Below are 27,017 nucleotides of genomic sequence, written 5' to 3'. Positions count from 1 at the left end.
TTAGAGGAGAGAGCCCCTTGGTGCTACGTGAAATGAGTCATTTGAGGGGGCTGGCTAGAGTACGAAGAAGAAAACAGTGAGGATGTCGCAGGTAGAATCTCGGTCATTTGACACAGTAGAGAGTTCTGGAGAGCCAAAGCCCTCGAAATCATGTGAGTTCATTTAATTTAACTTAGTGTTAAGTGTTTGTACTTATACTTTAAAATAGTGTTAGATAAATTTTAATATAATTTTTTACCATTTTGCTGCATATTAATTTGTCTCATTTGAAACATAAGCATATCCTAAATTAAAGACATAACTTTGGAAGAAACCCATTTTTCACTTTTTATTTCTTGGGGCAAAGAGTAAGAATTAGACGTTCCTCTTCTGTTTCAGACTACTTCTGCTAACTGACCAACCATACTAGTCACGTTTACGTCCCAATTTAGATTTTTACCTTTAAAAACATTTTTGTTTAATTCGTTTGTTGTTTCAAGTTTTTATTTAATTTCTAGTTAGTTAACATATAGTGTAGTATTAGCTTCAGGAGTAGAATTTAGTGATTAGTCACTTACGTGTAACACCCAGTACTTATCACAAGTGCCCTCCTTAATGCCCATCACCCATCTAGCCCCATTTTACCTTCTTGGCCTCACACTGACCTTAATAAGGAAAGATGCTATGGTCAAACCCTTAATTCTCATATACTTGCAACCGTAAGCTATAAATATACGGACTGCCCACATCCTTACCTCTGCATCTTCCAATTCAACATCTAAAAAGTCAAAATCCTTAAAAACGCCAAATTGTTGTTCACTGCTGTTGTCTTCCACGGCCACTTCTTCCTCTTGAATCATGTCTTCTGTTGCAGAAATTAGGCTGGTCTGTTGGTCACCAACTTCCAAATCCTCGTTAGAAGAAAATACAACCTGAGGCCCAGCCAAAAAAAAAAAAAAAAAAGGCCACCCGTCAGCATTGGCACTGCACATGAGACACTGGTGCCCGAAGAGCCACCGCAGGCTTCATCTGTCAAAGAATTCAGAGCTTCAATCTTGTTTTCATGCGAAAGTCTAACTGGTTGAATACTTAATTAATGTAACTTCTAAGTACCATGGAGACCATATCTTTTTCATTCTTAGTTAATGCCGTGAAATAAGGGAAGTTAGAAAAGGCAAGCAAGGAGACAGAATAATTTCCATTTTTTTTAATGGAGTAGTAACAGGATTTTTACAGCCTTTATGCATGCGATCGTGATTACTCACGGATGGATTCTTTGGAAGGCCAGATTCTGGACCACAGAGAGAAAGCACATTCATTAGCTTTTCTCTTGTTCTTCGCTAAGGGGGGAAAAAATGCAAATGTTAGGATTACTGATAAGTAAGACAAATTCTCAAGCTGTCATACATACAACAAAATTGATTCTTCTGTAGATGTTCGGTTCTGATTTTTTTTTAATGTACCTGTGATAACTGTGGCCTTTTCCAGCTAACAGGAACCAAGGCATTAGAATTAGAACCAGAAGAAGTAGAAGAAGTACTCCTAGTAACTGCAATAACTTTGGGTTTCCCATTTCTTCCAGCTGCACTATGCTGTTCGCCATACTTATTTCCAATGATTGGTGTCTGCAGAGAAACAAAAAGGACAGTGTTCGACTGGGATATTTCACCATAAAGGGGTTAGTAATGGATCTGTAAGGAGTTTTTTTTTTTTTTTTACAAACAACCAAAAAAAAAAAAAAAAAAGCAAAGGAAGATAACTTAGCATAAAGTAGATGTTACAAAAATCAAATGTCATGATGTCTTTTAAAAAATTAATTTATTTTTTAAAGTTTGTTTGTTTATTTAAGTTATCTCTATACCCAGTGTGGGGCTTGAACTCACGGCCCCAAAATCAAGAGCTGCCTGCTTTGGGTGCCTGGGTGGCTCAGGTGGTTAAGCATCCGACTTCGGCTCAGGTCATGATGTCACAGTTTGTGAGTTTGAGCCCTGCATTGGGCTCTGTGCTGACCGCTCAGAGCTTGGAACCTGCTTCAGATTCTGTGTCTCCCTCTCTCGCTGCCCCTCCTCTGCTCACACTGTCTCTCTCAAAAATAAATAAACATAAAAAAAAATTAAAGAGTTGCATACTTCCACTGAGCCAGTCAGGCACCACGTGATGTCTTTTTTTTTTTTTTTAAATCAGGAGACTTCACTGAAAATGACTCCCTGAGAAGATGAGACAATCAGACAGCTCGTTCCTATCTTATTATTATCTTTGTAAGTTTATTTATTTATTTATTTATTTATTTATTTATTTATTTATTTATTATTTTTTAAGTTTTACTTATCTATTTAGAGAGAGAAAGCACAGGCAGGGAGGAGCAGAGAGGGGAGACAGAATCCTAAGCAGGCTCAGCGCCAACAGCACAGAACCCAACGTGGGGCTTGAACTCACGAACTGAGAAATCATGACCTGAGCTGAGATCAAGAGTCGGACGCTTAACTGACTGCACCACCCGGGTGTTTCTTAAGTTTATCTCTTTTTTTTTTTTTTAATTTTTTTTTCAACATTTATTTATTTTTGGGACAGAGAGAGACAGAGCATGAACGGGGGAGGGGCAGAGAGAGAGGGAGACACAGAATCAGAAACAGGCTCCAGGCTCTGAGCCATCAGCCCAGAGCCCGACGCAGGGCTCGAACTCACGGACCGCGAGATCGTGACCTGGCTGAAGTCGGACGCTTAACCGACTGCGCCACCCAGGCGCCCCAAGTTTATCTCTTTAGCGAGAGAGCATGAGTGGGGTAGGGGCAGAGAGAGAGGGAGGGAGAATTCCAAGTAGGCCGCATGCTGTCAGTACAGAGACTGATGCGGGGCTTGAACTCATGAACTGTGAGATCATAGCCTGAGCCAAGATCAAGAGTCAGATACTTAACCAACTGAACCGCCCAGGCGCCCCTACTTACTCCTATTTTAAATAGAGATCTGCTTTCTTTAAAAAACACCATCTTCATGCCTCTCTTCAGGAAAGTAGCAACTTGGAATAAAATCTGGCACACCTTAGGTTGCTGGGTAAGAGGGGATGTTTGTTTCCTTTGCCTTCCTGTGGCTGCCTAGCACATACATTTCAGTCTCTTCTGAATAGACTGTGTGCTCTTCTCATTGCCATGCTGAAGTTGTCCTCTCCCCTGACCTAGGCCAGAGGCACTGATGTGCGATAGGTTTCTTTAGTCATCAACTGTGACCTTCCCACCAGCAGGGAAAACTACATCCACGGACTCGGTCGTGGTGAATGATTTGGCCATAAGAGTGTGGCTGTCAACATGGTGAAAAAAGACAAGAGGACTCTTCGAGACACTGAGACCTTCTACAACACCTCCATTGAGGAGATGCCCCTCAGTGTTGCTGACCTTATCTGAGGGGCTGTCCTGTGACCTAACCCTACCCAAGGTTCAGTCCTTAGGGGGCCGAAGAGCAGCAGGAACGGGGAGGGAAGGGAGCCTAAGGATGGACTTCTCATTTTTCCCCCTTTGACTAAATGTCACTTTTTGAGGCAAAAAAACCCAGAAACAAAAACAAAAATCCACCACCTTCCTATCCCCCATCGTGATTATGAAATATATCCTCTTTGAAAGCTCAGAAAATATTAAAGTGATTTAAAACAAAAAACAAAAAACAAAAAACCACCTGTCATCTTACCACTCAGATTTAATCTATTACCATTTTGGTGTTTTTTCAATGCATACTGTTCTATGTGCTTCAGTAATGTGCTTTTGCAAATATTCAAGCTGGGTAATAATTCCAAAGAGGAAGGGATCTATGTAGCTTCTCCCTACAAATCTGATGTGTAACATTTCCAAGTTTGTTTCGGTAAAAATTCTATGCTCATCCACAATTCATCGGTATTTATTCTGGCTTTGTGAAGCATCTTGAATTTACATCTGAAAATTGTATTCAAGCTCATTTGCATGTCACACGGTTCCTTTATGACATGGTTCCTGCTGCTCTCCCTAACCTCAACGTCTATCACACCCACCCTCACTTTACACTCCAGCAAACCTGAACTTGCTGTTGTGTTCCAAACACGCCTTGCCTTTAGGGACCTGTGTTTTGGCACATGCTGCCCCCACCCCCCACCCCTGCCTTTGAATGGAATATTCACCAACCAAACCCATGGTCATCTTTTAATGGGGACTCCAGACCTCCAAGGAGGCCTTCTCTGATGCCACACATCTGGGTAATTATACTTGGACATTTGCCATGTGTTGGTGATTTGTTTACGTGGCTGTCTTCCCTAGTGCACGTGAGTCCCCTAGACCTTGTGCGATTCATCTCTGCTCCTCTACTCCAATGCCTATACACAGCAGGTACTTAGCAATCTTTGAAGCAACAAATTGAAATTAAGTATATCAAGTGTTTTTGAGAATTCTTATCACTGCTTTAGACAAGATAATTAAGTTACAATTTCTGACTCAGAAGACACTGGAAAGCCCGATTTCTTTATCAGATTCCTCTGCTATGTGCTTCAGGACAGAAATTCTGATATTAACTAAAAAATTAGCGACAAACATAGTTTCTATCTAAAAAACACAACGCATAAAGATTTGGATAAATTCTAACACCAAGACTGAATAGCAAAACATTTTTTAAATCTATATGATTCTAATCAATAATATTAAAGAAATTAGGTCTTCCATTTTTATCTTTCTCAACTTCCCTGCAATCGTTGTTCAGTAACTTCCTTCTCGAAAAATTCCTTCTTTGGCTTCTAAAAGACCACTTTAATGGCTCCGAGGCCAGTAAGAATGGGCTCAGGTGCTGGAAAAAAAACAAAACTGGGGGTTTCCACCAAGAGCCAAACATTTTTATGTGAGATTTGTGTTAATATGTGACATAGTCAAGGGCCCAGGTTCCCTTCTGCACTGGTGGACCCTGCCTCTCTCTCCCTTTAAAATATTGGGCTTTTCAGGTCTTAGTTTATTTTAGCCTTATTTTTCCTTTCACAATTTTCACTGCCCACTTATAAAACATTGAAGACCTTACATTGTTACTTCCACCCCAGTTTTCTTCTAAAACATAAACTCTGATTGCCTCCTAGGCATCTCCTCTGGTAGGTTCTTAGTTCAGAATTGGTATATCCAAGGCTGATCTCCTCACTCTTCCCTTCCTGCCAAGATCTGTTCTCCTTGCCTTCTCCTTCTCTCTCAAAGGTACCAACATTCAGCCAGTTGTCGAAGCAATATCCTTGATGCCTCTTCCTCACTCAGTACTTCCTCTCCTTCCCATCAAGGAGATGTTTATGACTTCCTTAGTCATTCTGAAAACCATCCCTTCCCTTTTCATTTTCTCTGCAACTGCCTACAGACATGCCAACAGGACCTTTTAATTATTCTAACAGATTCCTTATTGACTTCCCTCCTCTCCACCTGGTCTATTTTTCCATCCTGGTCTATTTTTTCCATCCTGTTGCCAGAGTAAACTTCCCAAAATGCAAACCCTACAATTTCCACTCCAGTTAAAAATCCTTTAAGAGTTCCCACTGCTTCAAGATAAAACCATCTTGTTATGATGCATGCAAGATCCCTAATCATCTTGCCTCTTCCTCTGCCTTCGGCTTCATCTACCATCATACTCTACACTTGCATTCTCTATAGTCTGTGCTCAAGATATGGTACAAATTGGAAATTTCCAGAATACCATGCTTTCTCACACTACGAGGCGTCATTCACACATGCTGCTTTTTCCTGCATTAATCTCCTGTTCCCAAGCTTCCATATATGCTTGCCTAGGGTTACTTTATCTTTCAACACCACATCAGGTTAGAGGTACACGCTGTATCTTCCTACAGTACTTTTAACTTACTTCCAGCTAAAGCACTTATCACAATGTTTATTTACCCACTGACCCAAGAGATTGTATGCTTCCCAAGGGCAGGCCTTTTTATCACCCCCACCCCAATTTCAAAGCACCTATCACAACGTCTCCTACTGAGTATGCACTTAATCAATGCTTGTTGGATGAGTGAGTAAATGAACAAATGAAAATTTCAAATACAGCACCTTACCTCAGATATATCAAAATGAAAATCTAAGGTCTTCCCAGGCAACTCCTTGGAGACGTTATTAAAAATCTTGGTGAAGGATATTTCAGGAGAACCTAGATCTCCTCCATAGGTCTTGGGGATATCGTTGGGCACAACGAGACTTGCAGAGCGAGAGACCACCAGTTTTAATATGTTAAGGGCTTCCTTCCAGTAAGGACTCTGTTTTCAAAAAAATAACGCACATATAAAAATTATAAATATATAGTTAAGAACCAAAATTTAGTGTACACTGTAGACAATGAAAATATTATTTCTGCAAAAACTTCTGTAAATCATTCGCTTTTACTTTCAGGTCCTTAACAGAGGATCTGAGTTACGAAAGTTAAGAAAATTATTATTTCTACTGTCAGATTTTTGAGACATCATATACATTACAACACTACCAATTCAGAATTGGTATTGCATTTCTCCTAATCGGTGCTTCACAAATATTAATTTAATTTAGGAAGTCTAATAGAGTAATCTGGCGGTAGGTTAAACAAAGCGGTGGTATGCATGTGAACTTTCTAGATAAATGAAGTTTATGCTTTCAGACTCTAAACTTTAAATAAGTCTTTTCTGAAGTCTTGGAGGCAAACAATTTTTAATGCCTACTTTCTTTTTCAGACACAAAAATATTTAAAAAACTAAAAAGAATTTAGATTTTTTCTTGATGACCCAAGCCCAAATCTGAAGGGTAGGATCGGAAGGATTCCTAATTTTGATTAATCATTACTTCTAAACTGATGTTCTCAGGAGTTACTGAGTTGTATAGGGTGAGTTTTTTTTCCCCCTACACATATGGTGGCTATGTTCTTTGAGTTATTTTTCTGCTTTCAGTTTTTGTGTATTTCGACCAACATAATTTAAAATGATTTACATGGCAGATGTACCTGTAAATATTAAAGAATTAATGTTTATCCTGTTAAGGGTGATAATGTTAATATGGTTATATTATTTTAAAAGTCCTTATCTTATAGAGAAACTTAAAAATTATGTATGAATAAAATGGTAATGATGTCTGGGATTTGCTTCAACATAATCCGGAGGGGTAATAGGAGTGAGGAGAATAGAAATGAAACAGAATAATGAGTTGATTGTTGAGCTGTGTGATGGGTACAAAAGGAAGCATTCATTACATATTCTATTTTTATATTTATTTGAAATTTTCTACAGTAAAAAGGTTTTTAAAAAGCTAAAAAAAAAGATGTACTTGTAGAGAAGAAAAATCAATTTCTAATAAAGAATTTACAGTATTCTTCTGCCATCTGTTGAAAAGCACACACGTCAAAAAACCTTTTTTTCTGACTTATGGTAACATAATCACATCTCAACCTTGTGCTATACATATTGTTTCACAGCTGACCATTCTGTCAACAACCAAAAGGAAGTGAAAAATCTTTGGCAGAACTGAGTTATCCAATATGTTTAATAACCTCTTGATAAGAAGACACCTAAAGCACAAAATATTTAATAAATATAAAAATGTCCACATAGATTTTGTGACATTTTAAGTACATCATTTTTTTTTTTAATTTTTTTTTTTTTTTAACGTTTTATTTATTTTTGAGACAGAGCATGAACGGGGGAGGGGCAGAAAGAGAGGGAGACACAGAATTGGAAGCAGGCTCCAGGCTCTGAGCCATCAGCCCAGGGCCCGACGCGGGGCTCGATCTCACAGACCGCGAGATCGTGACCTGAGCCGAAATCTGCCGCTTAACCGACTGAGCCACCCAGGCGCCCCAAGTACATCATTTTTTTAAAGTAGTTTATATTTAACAAAGTTATGACTAAGTAGACATCATCATTTTTTTCTGACAGAAATAATTAGAAGCTCTCAGCATTGCAAAAAGCTAAAACTTTTTCAGAGATGTTTCTATAAAGTATATTGGTAGTTGTGCCTAAAATACAAAAGATTATCAGGAGGAGCTCCATTCTGTGAAATGTTTAATGTCTGAATAAAGCAGATGTCACTTAACCATGATGACCCGTCAGCTAAATATGACTTCGGTTCACACAAGAGTCGAAAATAAATTTGGGTCAACATTTTGAAATTAGGAGATTTTACAGAAAAACCCACATTTCCAGTTTCTCTTTAAAAGTTAGAAGTTCTGGGGCGCCTGGGTGGCGCAGTCGGTTAAGCGTCCGACTTCAGCCAGGTCACGATCTTGCGGTCCGTGAGTTCAAGCCCCGCGTCGGGCTCTGGGCTGATGGCTCAGAGCCTAGAGCCTGTTTCCGATTCTGTGTCTCCCTCTCTCTCTGCCCCTCCCCCATTCATGCTCTGTCTCTCTCTGTCCCAAAAATAAATAAATGTTGAAAAAAAAATTTTTTTTTAAAGTTAGAAGTTCTGGCTGCTCTGGATTCTGTATTCCAACATGGCAGCCAGGAGGGGAAGCTAAGTTGTGCTGTTCCTTTTAGATGGGGAGTGTGCCTTCACTTAGTCAGAAATCTATGCCCTCATATGGTTACTTGCTTGCCCAGTGGACACGTGAGCTTGTGGTTCTGAATATAAAATGATGCATCTGCATTTTTTTAAATTAGTAATTCAATGTGGTGTGTGTCTCTATGGGAGACCCAGCAAATACTTGATGAGTTAACTTCTTATACCTTAAGAAGAAAAGAAAAATGTGCTTTAGAAAAAAATACATACAATTGTTATTTGGTGAAGCCTCTCATTCAGAGAGAAGATAGAGAAAATAAACAGGGTCACCAAAGAATTTTAACGTTATTTGCATTCACTGATCTTCAAGGGAATATAAAAGGAATCTGGATTACTGAACAGAATAATGGAAACCAATAGCATTTTATTACTTTCAGATATGGGCTAAGACAAATTCATCGCTAACCAAGTATTTCCATTTGTAAGTTTTGCTTTCTTGAATGCAAATATAACTGGGGTAGAAACAAAAATCTTAATCTGTTAAGGCTCTTAAAGAGTTTGCTCTCTTTGATAAGTTGTATCCACAACACTGCTCTGCTCAGCAAGACCTTTCTTAACAGATAATTCAAAGGTGAAATTCAGTACAGACCAGACTGACTTACCATCATTTACGTGGTTTAAACCAAGTCTGATTTCCTACTTTCTAAATATCTGGGCTCCTTCTATCAGACACAGAAAATACCTCTAAAATACAGACTCTACAAAGAGCTCTTCTGTTTCTAAAAGTAGTACCTGTTCAGTAATAGAATCTGGTTAGTAGCAGGTACAGAAGAGTCACAAGTATACTGTCCAGAGGTGATGACAGCTGCCACTCACGTACATTCTTTCCAGCCACTACTGACATGTGTATTCAGAGATGTAACGATTAATCAAAATCGGAAATCACACCAATCCTGCCATTCAGAGTTTGCTTTTTGTCACTTACATGAAGAACATTCTTTCTATGTCATAAGTATTCCTGGAAACATGACTTAGGGACTAACTACTTCCCTATTCTTGGACCTTTCAAGTGTTGTTTTTTTTTTTTTTTTATGATCATAGGATTGTTTTACAAGGAATTCTACACATAAATTTTGTGGTCACTCACCTGTACATATTTACCAATAATCTTTATGATCTCCAGATTAAACTGCTTGACTGGGGCAGCAGAGAGGTCAATATGGCTCAAAAGACTATAGATGATCTGTAGTAATGACTGCTGCATGCTGGACAATCCTTTCTCTAACAGCTAAAAGTAATATAAAGAGTATAATTTCATGAGGTTAAGGAAAATTCAGTATTTATATTTATGATGCTGAAAAACAGAACAGATTTAATCCATGATTTTATGGTTAGATGATCAGAAATCCAGAGACTAATAAATAACAAAGGTAAAAGACAATGTCTATTACCATTACTTGTCCTCGGTTCAGAAAGGATCAATAGATAATTATTTTTATCTTAATCTTAGTGTTTTCTTTCATTTCCTGAGCTAATTGGAGTTAAACACCACTTATTCTAGGTTAAGAATAAAACCATCATACCACCATCACCAAAGAATAACTATCCCCAAACCATTCATAACAGCCACTTGTTAACTATGTGATCTTAGACAAGTTTCTTAACCTCTGAGCCATGATTTTTTTTTTTAATAATAATCACACTGTCTACTTTATATTGTTTGCAGGACGATTAAATATATGTGGTTCTAAATATACACAACTAGTTTCAGTACTGTTGTTAGGAATAATTTCAGAATTAACAATAATAATAAAACAAGGAGAGTAACATTTGGGACAAAGCATTCTCTCTATAGAGTGAAAAAATGTCACCATACGAGGTATATACAGGCTGTCCTGTGCCAGTTCCAGACTTCATGACCCCATGATTGGAGAAGCAGTGCTACCTTAGTGGTGAGCTTGATGGTGGCACCAACGTGAAGCTGGTCTAAGGAGCATAAACTCAAAGCCGATAAGAACAGGCTTAGGAAGTTACCCTTGGTTTTATGTTGGCTATTGTCCTAAGGGTGTAAGATAAACCTAGAGACCTGTATTTATTCAGGTTAGAAAGCTGTCACACAGTTCACAGCATCAGTTCACCTTTTTTTTTTTTTTTTAAGATTTTTTATTTTTTTAAAGTAATCTCTATACCCAACGTGGGCCTCGAACTCACAAACCCGAGATCAAGAGTTGCGTGCTCCACTTACTGAGCCAGCCAGGCACCGCTCTCTGCCATCATCAGCTCTCTTAAATGTAAGGTTGATGGGAGCAAACCTATCAAACCAACACCTTAAAAATGCACACCGGTCCGAAACTGGTTTTTATGATAGTCCTAAAGCATTCTGTGATAGTCAACATCAGGGATATAGCTAAGTTAAACAGTGTTTTGAGCCATATTTAAAATACCTATTGAGTTATGAATAATTTTTTAAGTTTATACAGTGTTTTGGGTTTAATTTTTAGAGGTCAGTTTTTAAAAAGGAAGGTATCACTTTATTATAAGCTGACAAAAATTTTTAGTGAGTAGGAATTTCTTCCTTTTGAGATTCTTTGTGGATTATCTACTCAGTAATTTATTTTTTAGGCATGAAGTTACTTTCTCAACAGCCAAATATTAACTTTTTCAAAAAAATGTTCATTTCTTTTGAGAGACAGAGTGCATGCGAGCAGGGGTATAGAAAGTGAGGGAGAGAGAGAATCCCAGGGAGGCTCCATGCTTAGCCTGGAGTCAAATGTAGGCCTTGATCTTGTGGCTGGGAGATCACGACCTGAGCCGATATCAAGAGTTGGCTGCTCAACCAACTGAGCCACCCAGGCACCCTGATATTAACTTTTTATGATATTGTAGGGCTAGTGTTTTTGTAATTCCATCTTTAGCCACTCAAATCATATCTTAGATCAGGGAGCAAACATATTATCCAAACAAGAACTTACCCAGCAAAAATGCCTTTGCACGCCATTTTACTCTAGAAAGGATTTCACAGTCAAGAACTAATTTTTCACAAACAAAAAATTATAACCATTCTCTAGGATCAAGACCACTGAAAACCCATTTCTTAGTTGAAATAAAGGTGTAGTTTACATTATTTTGAGTTTTATGTCACTTGAGGACAGTGAATATGAAAATATATTCAAATGTTAATATATTTATTTAATATTTTAAGTAAAAGGTAAAGTTTATCTTATTTTGAGTTGATATCACTTGAGGACAGTGAATGAGAAAATAAACACTGAAAATGAAAATTAAAAAAAAAAAAAAACCCTTTATACTTGAAAGTATGCTTTATACTTTCTTTATACTGGAAAGGAATTACCCATATTTTACTTTTAAAAAATGTTATCTGTATTCACTTTCAAACACAATTTAAAGATTAATTAGTATCAGTACTGCTTTTAGAAATAAATCTACGTGAAAATTTTGCCACAGTTAAAACAATTACATTTTTTTTTTTTTTGGATAAATTTACCTCTGCAAGATAAGTCACAAGATTAAATGTAGTATCTGAGAAGGAATCATGCAGATATCTACATACTACGTTGATCCAGTTAGAACAGTCTCTGGAATATGTGTGTGTACTATACAAACTCATCATGTGAGCCAGATTGACCAGCGCTGGGCATTTCTCTTCTGCACACACCTAAAAAACAAAGAAAATAGTGTCATTCACCCCAAATAAAGGCAATTTAAAGTTTAAACTTGATTTTATACTAAATGTATTTATTTAAAAATTTAGAGGTAGGTGTTGAAGCTTTAATGCATTTTATTTTAATCCAGTAGAAAAGTTAAGTAAGAGAGGACAAGAAAAGAGGAAAAAAAGCACAAGGTATTCCTGAGGCTCTGTAAAACTGCCTTTGGTAAAACCCCTACATAGTTTTGTAAATGCTACATATCATTTTATAACTGTTTTGTAAAATCCCTGCATGGTTCAGTGTACAATAACGGAACAGGCAGTCTCCACTGAGGAGTTTGCAGCCAGGTTGGGACCAGCCCCAGACCTTCCCTTCCCTGTGCCCCCCTCCCCACCCCTTCAGGGGAGCAGTCAACTGCAGAGCCGCTCACATGTGTGACATATTCAAAAGACTCTACGGGAGCTCTGATAGAGCTAAGTCCTGCACCTGCAGTGAATGACAGACAACCTGTAGGATAGACCCCAAACTGCTCTTCAGGAAATAAGCTCCTAAGGTCCTTGGCCACTAATTTAATGTCACTTCAAAATGTATTGACCTCCTAGAATTTGTTTGATACAACATTATGGAAACTGAATCAATAAATGTTTGTGGGGGATGCCTGGGTGGCTTAGTCGGTTCAATGTCCAACTTCGGCTCAGGACGTTCATGGGATCGAGCCCAATATCAGACATTGCGTTGACAACGTGGAGCCTGTTTGGGATTTTCTGTCTCTCCCCCTCTCTGCCCCTCCCCTGCTCATGCTTGCTCTGTCTCTCTCTCAAAAATAAACATTAAAAAACAAAAATGTTTGGGAGGATCTTACTGATCACATGTACCTTGTTTGCTTGTTCCCTGAGTTACTGGTGAGGATGTTCCTTAGTCTGCTCCGGGGGGCACCTGAATAATGCAGAACTGGGAAAAGGCCACACTACTCTTTGATTCCCACCTATCACAGAGCTGTCCCTGAAATATCGTCTACTTTTCCGTTTTTCATTTTCCTCATTTCTTCTACCATCTAATTGATGTTTTGTTATGATGTATTTTCACAAACCTAGAACATTTATTTATTTATTTAAAATGTTTTTTATGTTTATTTATTTTTGAGAGAGACAGAGTGCGAGCAGGGAACGAGCAGAGAGAGGGAGACACAGAATCCGAAGCAGGCTCCAGGCTCTGAGCTGTCAGCACAGAGCCCAACGCAGGGCTGGAACCCACAAGGGTGAGATCATGACCTGAGCTGAAATCGGAGGCTCAACTGACTGAGCCACCCAGGCACCCCAAACCTAGAGCCTTTATTAAAGAAAGTATGGTTGACCCTTCAACAACACGGGATTTAACTGTGTGGGTCCACTTATATATGGATTCTTTTCGATAAGTATAGCACAGTACTGTAAGCCTATTTTCTCTTCCTTATGATTTTCTTAGTAACATTTTCTTTGCTCTAGCTTACTTTATTGTAAGAATACAGTATACATATAGTATACAAAATATGTGTTAATTGACCTGTTTGTGTTATTGGTAGGGCTTACAGTCAACAGTAGGGTACTAGTAATCATGTTTTGGGGGAGTAAAAAGTCATATGTGATTTTCAACTGTGCAGGGGGGGGGGAGGGGGTTGGTGCCCATAACCCCTGTGTTGTTCAAGGTCAACTGTAGAAAATTACCTTTTAAAATACATATATTTTTCAACTTTCAGATGAATATAACTATTACTTTGATTCATCATGAGGACATTATCATTGGATAGACCTGAAATATGAAGATATGTAAGGCTGTGAAGGCCACGAAAAGTAACTTAAAAGCTGCTTAATAAAATTATTTAAAGTAGTTAGTTTCATGTATTACCCTTTTACCTATAAAACATACACTAGGAAGAAAATAAATTTATGTTTCTCATTTGTATTTCAAAATATAATTAATCATCTATTTTTTTTAAATCACATAATTCTATCATTTCACAATTTGTTATTTTTTAGGAATAATTTTTATATTTTAAAATAAGTTCTTTTTTATTTTTTTTAGAAAAAGAGAATGTGAGCAGGGGAGAGGGGCAGAGGGAGAGACAGAGAATCATAAGCAGGGCTCCATCCCACGACCCAGGGACCATGCGTGACCTGAGCCAAAATCAGGAGCTGGATGCTGAACCGACTCAGCCGCCCAGGTGCCCCATTAAAGTAATTTCTGTAAAGTAAAATTTTAAAGTGTGTATCTTCCTGAAAAATTCTAGGATTCTTATGTTCTTAAAAAAATAGGTTTTTAAAGCATGATCTTTTTATGTGTTTAATCTCTACATGCAATGGGGGGCCTGAACTCAAGACCCCAAGACAAAGAGTTGCATTAAAGCATGATTTTTAAAAACCTTTAATTGAAAAGGAAGAAAATTCCTAGGAATGTATGCTGTGTAATTTTAAAGAAAATGGCTAAATCTGGATTTAATTTTGGAAATTTTGAATTACCAGGTTAAAATATGACTTCAAAAGACTGTCTTATAAGCAAACATTTTTAGCATACTATTTTTTGCCATAATGAATAGCTTAAAAGGACAATATTTGTCCTAAGTGTTGCCTCGCTTTGAAATCCTGTGCTCTCCAAGGGCACAAACAGAACTAGGGATATTTGCATAATGAGGAAGCACATAATGGCAGAAAATTGCTCTCAACAGTTTAAGTGAGAGAATAATTAAGGAATCCATTTAATTCACATCCTGCAGGTTGCTGAAAGCAGAGGGAAGGAACCTTTGTGTGCTGCTCAACAGGAAGAAAACAGACTTAACGACAATTTATGACGCACACAAAGCCATGTTTGATTTCTTAGAAACAAAAAGGTATCTGGGACTTTCCTGTGCTTTGCCCTGGTCAAGACGGCAGAGGCCTGACCCTCTGAGGGGTGCCCACATCCTTCGGGCTGGGCTGGGCTGAGTTCTTCTTTTATGCCAGCATTCAGCAGGAAGTTCTCAGACGGGAAGTGTCACCTGCCATTCTAAATGCTCCTACTCTACTTCCCTGATGATAGGATTCATGCTTTTTATTTTTTGAAATCCCAAAGTAAGCCAATATGCTTTTTTTCCCTTTATATGTTCTTTCTTATCTCTCGTGGAAAAAAAAAAATACATCTTTACAACATTTTTCTAATGATGTATCATTAGGATACTAAAAGGAAAGGTATTTTAATAAATTATTTTGTACCACTTTCAGACCTCATTAATGCAAATATGTGTTGTTGGGTGTTTAGGGCAATCCTTTTCAAAATTAAGATGTTTCCACTAACTATAATAATGGCTCTTTTTTTTTTTTAAATACATGCTTTTAAAATGATTATGTTAAAAATCTCTCCCTATCTAATTTAGAAATTTACTGAGGGATGGATTCAACAGCATATTTTATTACATATGATCTTGCCACTTACTAAATATTATCTATCAAGATAACAAAAGGTTTCTAGTTTTGTGACTCTTAATGTGATTCATTGGGCTGGGATAACCCGGGGAGAAATCTGCACTTACCAGTCATGGGATCTGGGCACTGGAGATGTGGGTGTTTTACTTGGCTTTCTGCATGCTCGCTCTTTCCCCTTACTGTTGTGTTACTTTTGTTAAATAACCCTCAGCTTTTAAAGGGCTGCTTATAGAAAAAGCTCTTCCAGAGAATTTTACTTGCTTATTCCCTTCTGTTGAAGCTTTCTCTGCTTTTCCTCCCCCTGCTTTAGCTAGGTTATCTTATACTGCTATCTTATACTCCTCTCCCCCAGTTCACTTAATTTCCTGCTGTATGTACAGGACTTGTAAATTTATAGAACTCCTTCTTATAACTGTCTATATTTTCAGTTGTTAAAGCCTTTTTTCCTAAGATTCATTAACTGACAAGAAAAGAAGAAAGAAAAAAAGAAAGAAAGAAAGAAAGAAAGAAGAAAGAAAAGAAAGAAAATTAAGAATTAAGTTTAAGCAGAAGGCAAGTTATTTGGGTTATTTTTCTTGAGAGGAAATTACTTTTAAACATCATCTTTTTTAAAAGTATGATCAAGAGCTCTAACACTTTCGAGCAAATGTTAACAGATAGCTACGTTCCTGTTTCAGAAACAATGGGAGGGAAAGAGCCAAATAAGGAAGGGGAAAGGATGAAGCCAGCAAAGAGAGACGAAGAGAATGTTTAAAGAAAAAAAAGGCAAAAATAAAAGAAGAGAGAACTTTCGGAGCCACAAAATGTGTTTTGCCCTCTTCTTCTCAGGGCCTTTGCACGTGCAATTTCTCATGCCTGGAAAACTTCTACCCTCGGCCCTGTTGTTCCTTGTTTCTCATCCAGGGATCTTAGTTTGGTTATTCCTATTCAGCCTGCAGTGTCGGCTTTGAGAGGATTTCCTCTAGGCGGACTGTTGCTTTCTGGGCCCTGAGAGTACTGTCCTTTCACTGCACTTATCAGACAGACTCTATGGCCACTGTCTACTATTATACCCCTACTGTAAGGCCCACAGGGGCAAGTACTCTGTCTACTTTGATTATCACTGCATTTCTGGCACCTAACCCAGTGCTCAGCAAATATCTGGTGGTGAACAAAGGAATGAATTGGAAACTGATAGAGAAGCAGAAGACAAAAGTAGGGAAAGGGAACCGAAAAAGACTCAGACTCAGCGGAGCTTTACTCTAAACAAATAATTTTATTCACTGTGATTTGAACAGTGGTAGCTTACATCATGACTGCAAAACTCCTTTATATGGAGGAAAAGAATAAAAAGATGTGAAATTCACAGCAGAAGTGACGGTAAAAGATTTTTAAGAGATTCCCCCCTTTAAGGTAAACTCCAGAGAAATTTCCCGCTAGCGTTTATCTTTCAGCGTAACATTTGCTTACCTTTGCTATTCGACTAGCTGTTTCTTTGCAAAACTGAGTTGGGCTGTCAAAATGCTGGATTAAGTGAGGCAATAAGCAAAGGATGTTAAGAGGAAAGCCTATCAAAAAAAAAAGCAAACAATAACCAATTTTTATTGCACATTATTTAAAAAATTCAAGGTATTTTTTTTTTTTTAATGGTTCACGGAAACCATTTTCTTTTTATTTCCTGGAGTGCCTGATCTTCTAAATGCTTTCTTTCTTTTTTTTTTGCTTTTACCAAAGAATTTAAGCTATCTCACATATTAAAAACAACAACAACAACAACAACAACAGCAGCAGCAGCAGCAGCAACCCATGATTGTTTGTGGAAAAGCAGAAATTAGAGTTCAAAACAAATGATTAGTTTACATTTCACTACACTAGAAAGCAGAGAGCTGGTGCAATTCTGTTAACATCACCTGACAACTGGGAAGGATCCACCAACGTGTGCTTGGAGACGGCGATGAGTTTACTGAGGAGGTGCACGGTCATCTCTTGTGTAGATACTGAGGTAAAACCCTTAAGGAAGAGCTGCTGAAGGCCTGGGAAGTTACTCCATTTCAATTTGCTTTGTACATTTTCAATCTTCTCTCGACTCTCTGATTTATCCAAAGGCAAATGGATAAGCAGTTTGTTGAGAAGCCTGAGAGCCAGGAGGTATTCATATTCGTAATCCGATTCTAATAGCGATGCTGCTATCCAAAAAATGGTGGCCATCAAGTTGGCAGGCTCAGTAGGGGACTGCACGTCATACATGCCTTTCTCTCGCAGAGAGGAAAGGCTTCTAGTCCTTGCTAAACTATTGCTATGGTTTATCCGTCCATCCATTATGTCCAGTGTGTTACTCCTCCGCCGGTCACCTCTTCGGTCACCAATTAAACTTAATCTCAAAGAGTTACTTCTTGCATTACTGTTATATCCCAAATAACTGCTGCTGTTAATGGGACTTGTGCTTAGATTGAGTTGTCCAGTGCTTTTCCTGTTAGCTGCATACTTGTTTCCCATTAGAGGGTCATGGTATGAGGTTCTTTACAAAAAAAAGAAAAAAAAAGAAAGGGAAAATAAATGCATGTACAATCGCTTCTTTGGCTACATTATTTACTCTCAAAGACACTGAAAAAAAAACAGTAACTGTTACCAGGACAAATTATGTTTCAGTATCTGACTTCGCTTCATCAAATTTCAGCCCTTTCCTCCATATTAAAGCAAAATGTACAACAGTCTCTTTCCTACTGTGGCCAACTGTTTCCTGTGAGTTGGACGGCTTTTGATTTGAAGTGAAAATTCTGCTACCGTTATCACTGACCACCTTCAGCTCTGGGATTTAGTGAACATTACATCCAAAGCAGACCTCATTTGTCTTCTCCCCAAATTTGATGGTCCCCATATCCTTATTTCTGTTAATGCACACTCTTTACCCGCCACCCCCCCTCTCCCGCCCCCAAATCAAGCTCAAAAGTGTATGTTTGATTTCTCCTTCTCCCTCACATCCAGTTATCACAGATTTAAAAATAATGACAGAATGCTTCCTGTATGTGCCAGGAGTATGGAAAAGCTAGGAATACTGAAGTCTGCTGGGGGAGATGGATAAGTAAAACTTTACTGCTTGTTACTTGCTTTATTCAAATATGAAGAAAACACCGTGGGAACCCCCAAAATGGAGTAAGTAGCACTGCCCTCGGGGAGTTAGAAACATCCGAGATGGGTCTTGAAGGATAAATCGATTCAGGAGGTGCAAGTTAGAGAAAGCTGGAGGAGAGGAGCAATTTGTGGAAGGTGTGAGTCAGGAGGGGGCCGGCCTGCTGTGGGGCAAGGGGATGTCGAGCGCAGCGGGAACGGAGCCGGGCAGTGAGGCTGAAGCCAAGTCACGCGGCAGCAGAAGGACCCCTGACCGGGCCATTACAAGAACACCACCGCCACACAGAGCGCTGGCACTTTTCTCATGGGCTCCCTGTCCGAGGCTCCTTTTCCCACTGCTGGTCCATCGGAATGTTTTGGTATCATTCCCACCAGCAATATTAGGATAACTTAACGTTATGGTTATGCGTATTCAGCTATGGCAGTTCTGTATACGAATCTACAGTTCGCCTGGATGCAATGCTTACTGAGAAAGGGCAGAAAGAAGATCGTAATGCTTCATGGTTTCGGCCAAAGTGTCAATCGCAGACTCCAATGTGAGCAGGAGTTCGATCACAAACCCCTAGGAGAAAAGGCAGGTCTTAATTCATTTCGCTTTGGAAAAAAAGGAAATTAGAATAGACTTCCCGAGGAGATTTAAAATTAGAACAAACTCAACATTAACATTACAAAATGATTAAACACTTGAGCAACATGATCTTGCTGATTGATGAAAACTCCTCAAACTAATGGTTATAATGGCACCACGATCCACCCAAAATTGCTTAGGCCAAAAATCTACGAGTCATTTTTGTTTCTTTCTCTCACGTCTAAGTTAAGTCCGTTGGCAAGTCTTGAAAATACTACTTTAAAATATATCTGAAATCTGATGACCCCCCCTCCACACTTCCATAGCGTCCCGTCAGCTAAGCTACCACCATTTCAGCGTGGACTTTTACAACGGCCTCTTAAATGACTCCTATTGCCCTCCTGAGGACTCTACCTAGCCTCCAGAGTGAATTTTTTAAATAGCAAACTATATCCATCACCCTCCTCTCAAGGCCTGTACTGTTCGGCATCACTTACAAGTAAAATGTCACCTCTCCCTAGACCCCACATAATCTGGACCTGTCCCCATCGATCTTCAGATGCTAGACACCACCATCCAATAAACTAGCCATACTGGTTTGCTTCATGTTCCTCAAAAACAGGCTTGTTGCTTCTGCCTCAGGGCCTTTGCACTCACTACTCTTATGTCTCTGCCTGAAATATTCTTCCGTATTATCACAGGACTCACTTCACTTACGTACATGTTTAAAACTCACCGTCTCAGATGGTCACATATAAAACAACTCCCTCTCCCATACGGCTCCTTAACCCATTACTCTACCTTATTATGTTTATAGCAATAATCTCTAAATAAAAGTGTGTTACATATTAGTGGTGGATTAGAGGCTTATTTCTCCAACAGAATGTGAGCTCCAGAATGCCAGGAACTTGGTCTTGGTTGCTACCAGATCCCCAGTGTCTAGAACAGTGTTAATAAAATCATTAGTCTGCATAGACTTAAGTTCTCTATTGCATTATTTCACTTAATTTACCTTAACAACTCAACACTCTACATTTAAATTTAAATCCCAGGATAATATGCAAGTGTGGGCAGTATGTGTGTGTGTGTAAATGTAAAGCTTTCTCTGATTCGCACTGAAGTATGTGATTCGATTAGTATGTTATTAAGTATCACGTACAAAATTTTGTTTCTTAATTCTTTGCCTGCTTGTTGGCATTTGATGCCAATGCCGTGTAACCATTATCTTGCTTGCCCTGCGGTGCTCTGTACTTGGCAAACGAGTCCTTGACAATGAGTAGCTGCTCAATGGCTGCTGAACGAATTCAATGCAATACCTGTGCATCTTCTCCCGGATCCCCTACAGTTTCTACAAGTCTGGAGAGAACATCAGAAAGTGTAGTTGCAGAAAGAGGCTGCTTTAGGGCCCTGAAAATCTGGAAGGATCTCCCAGCATAGTGTCGAGAAGAACAAGAAAGTGCTGTTTGTAGAGCAACTTCACTAAGATGATGTTCCAAATGCATTCCTTCTGTGAAGACAAAGGAAACAAGTGAGTGTTCTTGTTGCTTGGAATGCAGGGTTATCATCAGCCGCTAACCATTTTAAACCCGGTGCCCAGCACAGTGCCTGGCAAACCGGGCAGGCACTCAGGCTTTATGGCAATGTTTTTTTCTTTCCATTAAACCCCATTTGCATTTTACTTACTTGTTTTGTAATCTTTAAAAAAAAAAAAGTATTTATTTATTTATTTTATTTGAGAGAGGGCATGAGTGGGGGAGAGGAGCAGAAGGAGAGAGAAAACATGAAGCGAGGGGCAAAATCACCTCTAGTTGAGAACCACTCCTTTAGACAGATACGGTTTTTTTACAGTAACTTTCAGAATGTGTGGATTTCAGATCACAGAAGCCGCCTACTGTATAAAAAAGAATTCAAGTTTGTCCTCTCCATCTATGTTCCTTTAATGTAATCATTTCATAATACACAACTGCCCTGTAACTTTATTATGCCACCACACACAAAATGAAGCACCCCGGAATGTCACAAGTGGCTTTCTTATTTTTTAAGGAGTCACTTAATTTTTCAAGGAATAACTTAATTTTCCTTTAATCAAAAGCTATCCATCATCACTAATAACTTCAAAAAGAAGACCTGTCTAAAACTTTTCACTTTAGACTTCTCAACTGTCAACTCATTGCTACACATGACCAGAAGTTTTCCCATCACATGAAAAAGTCTCATTGAAAGTATTATCTGGGGGCGCCTGGGTGGCTCAGTCGGTTAAGCGTCTGACTTCGGCTCAGGTCATGATCTCACAGTTTGTGGGTTCAAGCCCCGCATCGGTCGGGCTCTCTGTGCTGACAGCTCGGAGCCTGCAGCCTGCTTGGATTCTGTGTCTCCCTCTCTCTCTGACCCTACCCCCCCCCGTTCATGCTCTGTCTCTGTCTCAAAAAAAAAAAAAAAAAAAAAAAAAAAAAGTATTATCTGAACTATTTAATGAAAGATACCTGAGCTTGACTGCTTAAAAACAGAAACCACATGTTTCAAAAATGTAGTTAACTGCTCAGCACTCTTGATGTTAGGATTCTTGGCAGAAACATCCTCATGGTTCCAAAGGGGCCCTCTTTTTCTGAAAACAGAGAACAGACATAATGCCCGTGGTTTTCAACTTACATTAACGGTTTTACTCACAGTTACATTAGATGTGCCTTTGCCATTAGAAAGGACAGTAGTGGGCTAAGCCAAATAGCACGTCGCACGGTCGACTACTATTTACATACTTGAGCACGTGATGGTCTATGGCAAGGAGAGGAAGATCCAGGTTACATGTGATTTCCGTCTTCCATCATTGCAGTTGGACTCTCTCAGAGGTGGTAGGAAAGGATGACAGACTTTTACGAAGTGAGAAGAGCACTGGGAACTGCTTATGTGTCATAGGTCACAGCAGTATAATTTGGAGAGGCTAGAATGTATTTAGATTGCAATGCGAAGGAAATAATGTACTAGCTGAAGATCCAGCATAAGTTTAAGAGAGAACGGTTTCCTGTTGACTCTTTCTTTAAAACATCTTTGCATTCTCAAGGCTGCCGCCTTGGTTAGTAAGGGTTCAACCCCGTATCACCTCAGGCCCAAAGTGCCCTGAAAACCTCCTTTGTGGTCACGTAGCCACCAGTATCTGACAGCTCTAATTCATCCCGTTCATTGCTCCGAGACTGATTTTCTCAACCTATTTCTTTAATTGTGCTTCTCACCCTTCCCATCCAGCTCCAGGATTTTCAATAACGTCTGCTTTCTTGAAAGATCTGTAGCCTATGGCTGAGGCCTCAGAACCCTCCAGTTTGACTTCTCCCTGGACTACAAAGTTTTCTTGTCCAGAAACTTTTCCCTCAGCATTACAGTCAGACTGGGTTACTCACCATTTCCAATACTTTATTTCTCAAGCCCCTGATGGTTTCGCTCTCTTGCTGTGGGACACCAGCCCCCCTTCTTTCTCCCCATCCATTTCTTCTATACTTATGGTGCCTTGCAAAGAGTAGGCGATCATAAATAAATATTTGACGACTGACTGATAATGTAGCTAATGAAAGTGGAATATGTATTCAGGTAAGACTATTCTCTTTGGGTACTTGGTATCCAAACACATTTGAGGCCCTCCTCCAGCATAACTGTGTGAGCACAACAGGAGAAAGTCTTTGGAGGCATCCAAGTTTCTAAGTATCACCCAATACAAACCTGTGTATGCCCAATCGGTGGCACACCAGAAATCAAAAACAGGGTTCACTGTAGCTGACAAAAAAGAATCACTTAACACAGGTATGTTGCCAGAATGGTGAGAGCTGTAACGTTACCTTGAGGTAATGAATTCCATGAGGGTTTTGACTTTTCCATCCTGCTCTACGGAGATGTCGACCTCATTGAGGAGAGTGGTGTGTAGATGGGAAATGGCAGCGCTGTTATTTCCTAAGCTGATACTAGAAGAGGTAGAACTTGAGCTAAGCCCTGAGTCAGTCATGGGGGAGGGCTGGTAATCAGGTATAAAATCACTAACGCCCGCTGTAAGAGAAAGATGGCCGTCAATACCCAGACATGAAAGGATCTCAAACACTATTGAAAGCATCAAACTATCCTTCCTTACAGGTTATGTGGGACACATGAGGGAATCTGTGCTGTCGGCTGATACAAATCAGCACTCCTTCTGCGGGAACCTCGTAAGCACCAAGTTCCATCAAGTGAGTTTGGGGGCAAACATTGTCTCCCACAGCCTATTATTAAAACTTAGCTATTTGGGTTTGCTGTGAAGTCTTTTGCTGCCATCTGCTGAAGAAAGTTGAAAGTGGCACTTTCCTAATATTTCGGCACATTGCCTCAATGTGTATTAAGTCAGTCTTTTCCACAATGTGAACTGATTTTTCTTATGGAAAGGATTCTACACTTTCCACTTCATTTTACCTGAAGAAAGACAATTTTAAAGTCTTTGTAATATTTACATTATGTCAATTATTAAATTCTTTTTAATACTAATGCCTATAGTCACAAAATGGCAAAAGAAGACTCAAGAACAAACAACAAAAACCAACTATGGAATTTTTAAAAAGATGTTTTAACATAAAAGAGACAGTAAACTTTATTCATATTTTAGCCACATTTTAAAAGGTGCGATGTTTCCTAATAATTGTTTTCTTACTAACTACAGGGTTTTCACTAAAGAACTTTAACCCTGTATCTGACATTACATGATTAGTAAGAAATGTAATTTTATTTCATTTTTTAAAAACAATTATTTTCTAGGTCATCTATTATTAACCTGATGATACAGACAAATGGATAAGTAAGTTAGGGCTATTAGGAAAGAAGAAAATAGAACTTGCAAAGTAAATAAAAAAAAAAAATCACACCAATAGTGAAATAACTTTTATATTAAAGTCTCATTAATTTGGACCGCATTACTTCCAAATGTATAATTTGGAATTTACTAGACTTAAAAATGCCTAACATTTTAAAGACAGTAAACATAATCAAATGAACAATAAAATGTTAATGCCTTGCTTTGTTCATTTCTCAGATCTTGAGAGCACGAGGAATGTAATACAGGTTCGACATCTTCTCGATAACTGTGCTCCGTAAGCGAAGCAATGTTTCACTGATCCTCAACCTGCATGTTGAGAACTTAAAATTCTTATGACAAAGAAAGACCCTTACAGGTGATACAGACTCAAATACTCCAAGTTTAATTCTTTTACCAGTTAATGATGTAAATGGTACTTAAAATCATAAAACTACACTTAAAGCCTTTCAACTTTTATCTAGTTGACTTTCTCTGTTATAGTTTCCAAATGAACGAAGCATGATTCCATTGTCAAACTGGACGTTTAAAGCAAATACCTGTGCAAGTGTAATCTAAGTGCGCGGTCTGTTTGACCGTGAGCGCCCTGGGCTCGTTAAACTCCCTGTTCCTGAGCAGGACAGAGGCAACAGCGCGGATGTTACTGCTGGGTCCCGTGACTATTAGCAGGTGCAGGAGCAGGCGCTTACAGTGCTCGTACACCTCGGGGTGGCAGTGGTCAGACCCTGAGAACGACAGTTGGAAATCATCGTCAGTGAAGAGAAATCACAGGTACCCTTACCTTCAAATGCATATTTTATTTTATTTTTTAAAATGTTTTATTTATTTTTGAGAGACGGAGAGAGAGGGAGAGAGAGAAAGAAAGACAGAGTGCCAGCAGGGGGCTGGGGCAGAGAGAGAGGGAGACACAGAATCCGAAGCAGGCTCCAGGCTCGGAGCGGTCAGCATACAGCCCAATGTGAGGCTCAAACTCACGGGCTGGAGATCATGACCTGAGCTGAAGTCGGAAGCTTGATTGACTGAGCCACCCAGGCACCTCCCAAATGCATATTTTAAAGAAAAGCAGAAAATACAGAAAATATTTTGTACAAGATGATGTACCACACGGTAATTCTTATTGGCCTGGAGTTTGTAACAATAGCCTATGGTCTTACAGTTAGCAGGGGGAATCAAGACAAGTTTTCAATGCATCTTGTGTCTAAAACTTAGTAACCTATTAGAAATTATTACTCTGTGACAGAATACTCAATGTAAATGACTTTTTTTTAAAGGCAAGCATTTTTTGTGCCTAGCGCACAATAAAAAGTCAGTAGATGTGTGATTACTGAAACATCGAAGTAATAAATGCACACATCAGGAAAACTTCAGGTAAGATGACTACCTTGACTTTCTTCAGGAAGCCAATCCTACAAGCATGAAAAGTATTGTGATGGATTCCACAGATGGTCCCTATTGTGGACAGTCTGATTATTACAGCTCAAAGTCCACTGTCACGGAGGGCACAGTGGACTTTCAGCTGTAATAATCAGACGGTCCACAATCCCATTCTTTTGAGAAACACTTGGACCCCACTTTAATTTTCCTTTTACTCTGCAAATTTCCAGTCTGAGAGGTAAGTTAACTTTACTCTTGCTGTGGGTACCGAATTTTTCCTGCTAGACGGTAACTGTGCTTGTGAGCAGTGGAGGGACGACAGGACAAGAACGGGAACGCGAAGAGAAGACCTGTTTGTGGTTACAAGAGAGGCGAGGACTGACTCCCTATTAGACCATGAGAATCCCCGTAAAAAGTGTCATGGGAGTTACGTACCAAACAACGGTTAATAGAAATACCAAAAAACCAGACTGCCTTTAAATTGTCACAGAAATATAACGTCATGTTGAGTCAGAACGGGTGTTAATTACCTATAAAAATTGCATGAAGAAGAAGATGGAGGTAGCTTCCCCATTCCACCTTCACACTGTGGTCAATGATCAGATCCGTCAAAAGGATCACAGCTATGTTACACCTGTGACAAACGAGACGCCTGTTAATGTCGCAGCAGAGTAAACCTGGAGCGAATCTCATGCCAGTTACTTGCAGCCTTTAATAATGTATTTTATGGACAAATACAACTTCTCAAGAAAAAAAGAGGAAAAGAAATATAGCTGAAGAAACCGTTAAGTGATGGTTCTAGAAAAAAACATTACCTGCTAAGGGCTCCCCAAAGGCAAGGGCCACATTTTCTTCATCTTCAACCCTGACACCTAGCACACTGCTTGCCACATAGTAGGTGTTCAGTACGTGTTGGTTACATTAATACATTTTGAAAGAATGCCGTAACTATTCTACTGTGATTCTGCTAAGTAAAATTCAGTTTAACGCAACTCCAAACAACAGTGCCTCTAGTACTGCGAGATATTTTTCAGAGGAAGTAACTGGGTCCCAGAAAGGTCAAGTAACTATGCCAGACACCCAGAAAAGCAGCAGCAGACGTAGATTTAATAGTATTAATGGTAAACAGAGGTCTGAGTGTTGAGACTTCTCGAAATCTAAACACATGGATCTGATTTGTTGTAGCATGTCAAGAAAGAAGTGGCTTTTATTCTGTGTTGTCAGATAGCATAAAGAAAGCTGAAAGTATTAAGCAGCGATTTGGCTCGTATGAAATAGGAATGATGCTGTAGTCCACCTGTGAAGAGGTAATCCAGGTGATGACGTTTCAGGCAAGTAATCCACCAGTGGTGACCAGCAGCCTCCAGCTGGTGGGAAGGGTAGTGGCTCTCCTTGATTATGCTCCATCACTTTCAGTCGCCAATTAGAATAAAGTGGCATTGAATCACCTATCAAAATAAAATGATCTCATTTTCTACACCATCTCTTTTCTGCCAACATACGCAAACGCTAGTAAGACACCAACGATTTACAGCATTGGAAAGTGATACAAAATAACTTCCCACTCTTCGGACATAGGTTTGCTAGGAAGACCTGCGTACAAACACTATCACACTAAGCAAATCA

At 39.1% G+C, this 27,017-nt stretch overlaps 1 protein-coding gene and 1 non-coding gene across 12 annotated transcripts in view; one reads left to right on the top strand and one right to left on the bottom strand.

Moving 5' to 3' along the window:
* FRYL (FRY like transcription coactivator) overlaps positions 1 to 27,017 on the bottom strand; it is a 272,775-nt gene that overhangs the window by 33,885 nt on the left and 211,873 nt on the right. For all 11 annotated transcript variants that reach the window (XM_045474132.1, XM_045474131.1, XM_045474133.1 and 8 more), the window contains 15 exons: positions 26,689 to 26,839; positions 25,922 to 26,025; positions 24,557 to 24,742; positions 23,023 to 23,227; positions 21,682 to 21,803; positions 20,515 to 20,705; positions 19,098 to 19,192; positions 17,412 to 18,019; positions 16,972 to 17,069; positions 11,926 to 12,096; positions 9,568 to 9,708; positions 6,023 to 6,220; positions 1,443 to 1,604; positions 1,245 to 1,319; positions 735 to 911 (listed from right to left, as the gene is read on the bottom strand). In XM_045474132.1, coding sequence (XP_045330088.1) covers positions 735 to 911; positions 1,245 to 1,319; positions 1,443 to 1,604; positions 6,023 to 6,220; positions 9,568 to 9,708; positions 11,926 to 12,096; positions 16,972 to 17,069; positions 17,412 to 18,019; positions 19,098 to 19,192; positions 20,515 to 20,705; positions 21,682 to 21,803; positions 23,023 to 23,227; positions 24,557 to 24,742; positions 25,922 to 26,025; positions 26,689 to 26,839 — 2,684 coding nt within the window. The remainder of the gene's footprint in view (positions 1 to 734; positions 912 to 1,244; positions 1,320 to 1,442; positions 1,605 to 6,022; positions 6,221 to 9,567; positions 9,709 to 11,925; positions 12,097 to 16,971; positions 17,070 to 17,411; positions 18,020 to 19,097; positions 19,193 to 20,514; positions 20,706 to 21,681; positions 21,804 to 23,022; positions 23,228 to 24,556; positions 24,743 to 25,921; positions 26,026 to 26,688; positions 26,840 to 27,017) is intronic.
* Positions 2,967 to 3,080, top strand: LOC123596630. The gene has a single exon (XR_006711786.1). It is a non-coding gene; the product is annotated as a small nucleolar RNA SNORA67 (small nucleolar RNA).

Source organism: Leopardus geoffroyi, chromosome B1 (genome assembly GCF_018350155.1).
Source record: "Leopardus geoffroyi isolate Oge1 chromosome B1, O.geoffroyi_Oge1_pat1.0, whole genome shotgun sequence".
NCBI lineage: Eukaryota > Metazoa > Chordata > Mammalia > Carnivora > Felidae > Leopardus > Leopardus geoffroyi.
Note: the sequence above shows the minus strand (reverse complement) of the source record. Positions and strands in the feature narration are given on the sequence as shown.